Genomic DNA, 4489 nt, shown 5'->3' with positions numbered 1-4489 from the left:
TCGATCCTTTTGATTCTACAAATATCATATCAATTACGTAAATGTTTTAGAAAAATCAAATAGCTTAGTGCTGACAAATTAAAAAACTACTTCTGCTAACGAATTTTAAAAAGTGCTTCATGATACAAACATTAAACACTAAAAAGTCATTTGTTTTTCTTTTAACCACTGAGGACACAACAAAATCACTTTAATGTTTTAAAACATAAGAAACAGAATTTCCACATTAAATGGTCAAATAACTTTTAGCCTAAAGTCCTTTTCAAGTCAGATGTTGCAATTGAAGTTTATTAAACTCAACATGGTTAGCTCGAGAATTTAAATACTCAATAAAAACACAACTAAATGCAGCTTAAATTGAGATCTAGCAGAGAATTCTCTAGCAAAAGAACTCAACAAGTTTCGAAAGCTGGAGTCAACTTAAGAAGTAAATACATTGAATTCGTTCAACATATAAGCGAGACAAAAACAATCGAACTTTTTGTTTTTTGATTCGCCTTGCTTAATGGGTTTGGTTTTTTCCAGATAGCATTCCACATTGTGACTCAATAACAAGGTAAGTTAGGAGATAATATACTATCATCATATTTCACTAATTTCAAAACCTTCAAGGATTACTAACTATAAAGAAAAATAAAATCAACTAAAATAATTTCACGGCGTTGTTACAGTAAATTTTATTACGCCTTTACTTTTAAATGCACATTAAAAAATAAAACACAATCTATGAAACGCCAAGAAAACATCAAAACCTAAATGCTTCGAAATAATGAAAAATTTAATACAAACAAAAAGTGGAGGTATTTTTACAATTTTTAAAAATGAATCTCTTTCTTGAAAAGCGTACTGAAAATAAAGTGACTTGAAATATTGCTAATTTTGCATATTTGAGTTTCTTAAAGTGATTTAAAGTTAATTTTCTGGGAGATTGCTCTTAACTTTGTCAAAATCAAATTCCTCGCCAAAGATTCTCTTATATATATCTTTGATATCATCACAAGTTGTTTCAAGATGAGAAGTTGCATCATACGATTTAGAAATAAATACCTAAAAACAAAAATGAAAAAAATAACTTTTAAACTTGAAGTTCAGAAAAACGAAACATTTTTTCTTTAAACTTTAAAGATGTTCAAGTTTAGTTGCTGCTTTAAAATTACAAAAAATAACAATTAAAAAAACCATTAAGAAGTGAGATTAAAAAAGATGCATTGAGAAGAAATCAGTCATATGCAGATCCATAGAGAAGATGCAAGATTAGTAAGCAAGAATGGAACGAATGTAATATAAATATCTTACTAATAGAAAAAAAAAACAACTTTAAAAAGCAAAACAGTTGCTTTTCCTCCTATATAGCTTCAATCAATTAACTTTTACAAAGACTCCTAAATATAAATTACTAAAATAAGTAACTAAAAAAACAAATATACTCCTATAGCTACTTAAAAGTATAAATACAGGCTGATGTAATATCAATATAATATCCAATTGAAACACTGCTGTTTTTTAATGGATTTCATAAACTGAGTCAGAATACCTACTCTTAAATGCTTATTTTGTAATATTAGCTGAGATTTTTGGAAAACCTATACAATGTATAGCACCAATACTTCAACTATGGTAATATTAAGTTTTCTAATCAATTCCATGAAGTGGAAATTTCAGAGCAACAAAAATAATGCTAAAATTTCATATTTATTAGAAGTTGATAATGGATATAGATATGTATAGAAGTGGTAATGTAAATGTAAACACTTTTTAAATAAATTTTGTTTAAGAAACTCATCTAGCTCTGAGAGTATATTGAAATTACACAATTACAAAATGAAAGTAAAACAAAAAGAAAAAAAAAAGAAAAAGAAAAATGAACCTGTGACTCTCTTCCATCATCTGTTGGATAAAAAACATCTTTCACAGTAACAAACTTTTGAATTATGGGCTGCAACAAATCTAAACCGGGTTTTAGTTCAGCTTCTGGGTTACTTGTTTCCACAGTTGTGCTCACAAAACCGAGATAAAAGTCTTTGGATGTAACTTGATTTTGATATGACAAGACACCAACATAAATATCTAAATAACCAAATTATTTAACTTAAACTTCTCTCCCCCAATAGCAACACAAAAAATGTTCCTTAACACATAAACACCTAATGATATTCAAAATATTTGTCAAGTCATTTTTTTAAATTTAAACTCATTTCATGTCTTTCTAAAACCAATTGCTACTATTGCTATTCTGTAAAAATTTCATTAAAACCTCCAATAAGAAAAGTTAGTAATAAGTGTTAGCATAACAAACTATATACCAAATTATAACTAATATATGTTAACAAAGTGTAAGAGAGTACTTCAAAAACTGCTCTTGTACATTTTATTAGTTACATTTTTAGTAAATAAAACTTTGTACACTAAATCTCTTTTACGAAAATAACTAGAGTTCAATAATTTCTTAAACTTAATATGTAGAAAGAAAATTTTTTTAAATGTAGCAAGAATAAGATTACAATAAATTTATAAACTGATATACACACATATTCTTTTTAACCTTTTATGAATTTATTGTTAAACTACAAACATATATACACCATTGTTTGTGATTATTGTAAAAAGGTTTTAGTGGCCTAAATCATTTTTATATTCTTTACTTTTAGGCAACAGTTCAAATTACTGACAGGATTTTAAAATAGCATAGATGAAAATGCAGATACAAAATTTATTTTTAAACTAACCATTTTTTCTATCAACTTGATTTGCAGGCAAGATAACCTGAAATGATGATGAATTATTTGCCTTAGCAATGGGATGTTTAAAGATACATATTGCACGTACAACTTGTGAAGTCTTTTTCACTTTGTTGGGAAAATATGATGGATCAGCTATAACCATTTTAGTTTTTGCAATTTCACCTCCAGATTTTACACCAACCACTTTTCCATTTTCAAATATAACTTCGTCAACTGGTTTATCAAGCATGTAGGTACCACCATACACAGCACTGAGACGAGCGAAACCTTGAGGTAGTTCACCTAAACCATAGAGTGGGTATAAATATGGTGACTTTCCATAGCTAGACAATGAATCATAGTACAACTTTAATTTTTGAATAGCATCTTTGCAAGGTTCTTGAAGATAATCATCACTGGTGTATAAACAAATAGCATGCCCAGTAAAATCAGCAGTATTCTGATCAAGACCAAACTTTTTAAAAACATCTTGCATAGTTGTTTTATCAGGATCTACCCCTTGGAAAGTACTAGGGTTAGAAAAATCAATACCCATCGCCCAAACCAAAAAGTTTCTAAACCTTCGCTTTTCAAATATTCCCATCAAACTGGAAGCAAGAGCTTCCTTATCATTTGCAGGAACTTTGCAAACATTTCCTCCTCTTTTGTAAACATAACTTCCTTCAATTTGTTTGAATTCTAGATATCTTGTGACATCCGTGTGAATCAACAATTTTGTTAACTCTCCATTTGCCATAATGAATTTAGGAATTAAATCAACATTCCAGTCTCTTCCTCTTCCAAATTTTTCTTCGTCGTCTAAAGTTTCACCGCATAACTTAAACAGTTCGCTTATAGGTGAAATTGAGGCACTTTCGCCACCATAATAGTCGTTTCTATCCATATGAAGAACCTTTCTTCCACTTTTTGAAATAATTCCACTCAAAATGCATTCCTTTAACCCAGTACCTAAAACAATACAGTCATACTCTTCGTCCATTTTGTATGTAAGGACAACAGAAGAATAGTGAAGACGACCCAAGAATGAAAAGTTCGATCGTCGACGTGACTTAGTTTTTCACGGAGTGAATATACGAGATGTTCGCCGCCTTTCGTATTTTGGAAACACACTTACTCAGGTAAAATATCTTACTTTAAAAGGAAACTTGTATTTTCAGAGTGACCATAACACCTCTCGTTTCAGTGTTTTTAAACAACAGCAGTGTTCACACTTGATTTTAGAGTTTAAATCAAATGACGAACAACAGGTTTGTTTTCATATTTAAATCAATTCACATTAAGCCATTCTACGTTCTACTTTGAATTTTTCAGAATTTTTTAACTTTAAAAAAAATATATATCATTGGCTGGCTAAAATATTCCAGTTTTTAAAAACGCAGGACAATTGGTACTTAGCTTTTACATAAGTATAAAGTTTGGGTTTATTTTTATGCGAAAACAATTTAAGACTCTAAGAAATTTTTGAAAATTTTTTAATAAAACTTTAACTCTTTTAAAAAATCCACAGCTTACTGACTTAATGGGAAATTAAGTTGGTATCAGCTTTTAGAAATATTTTAAGAAAAAGATTTAGTTTAATTGAAGCGTATCGTCGTTGTTGCAAGCAGACCCACTTAAGTCAAAAAATTTCGAAAATTACTTTATTGATGAAAATTCTTGTTTAGTTATACTTCAAGTATCATATTTTATCTATTTCAAGTGTTGTTGTGAGATTATTGAATTCACAAAGATTTATTGCTGATTGCATG

At 28.9% G+C, this 4489-nt stretch overlaps 1 protein-coding gene across 1 annotated transcript; it reads right to left on the bottom strand.

The window, feature by feature from the left end:
* Window positions 1-561: 561 nt before the first annotated feature.
* On the bottom strand, window positions 562-3846 carry LOC145199796 (rab GDP dissociation inhibitor alpha-like). The gene is made up of 3 exons (XM_080074363.2): window positions 2727-3846; window positions 1868-2067; window positions 562-1047 (listed from the first exon to the last, which is right to left on the bottom strand). Exons 1-3 carry the CDS (start codon window positions 3718-3720, stop codon window positions 913-915), a joined length of 1329 nt encoding a protein of 442 aa, XP_079930489.2. The 5' UTR covers window positions 3721-3846; the 3' UTR covers window positions 562-912.
* Between the last annotated feature and the right edge of the window lie 643 nt (window positions 3847-4489).

This window comes from Hydra viridissima, unplaced genomic scaffold (genome assembly GCF_058129835.1).
Source record: "Hydra viridissima isolate aposymbiotic clone 2 unplaced genomic scaffold, HvirCarnegie_v1 scaffold_3, whole genome shotgun sequence".
Classification (NCBI taxonomy): Eukaryota; Metazoa; Cnidaria; class Hydrozoa; order Anthoathecata; family Hydridae; genus Hydra; species Hydra viridissima.
This window is presented reverse-complemented; position numbering and strand designations above follow the sequence as displayed.

What these genes read in the sequence shown, in the direction of transcription:
- LOC145199796 (XM_080074363.2), bottom strand. Translation starts at nt 3,720, where the DNA reads ATGGACGAAGAGTATGACTGTATTGTTTTAGGTACTGGGTTAAAGGAA. An exon ending in TCAAGTTGATAGAAAAAATG is followed by an intron (nt 2,068 to 2,726) that starts GTTAGTTTAAAA and finishes TTGGTTATTTAG; the next exon opens with ATATTTATGTTGGTGTCTTG. An exon ending in ATGATGGAAGAGAGTCACAG is followed by an intron (nt 1,048 to 1,867) that starts GTTCATTTTTCT and finishes TTTTGTTTTTAG; the next exon opens with GTATTTATTTCTAAATCGTA.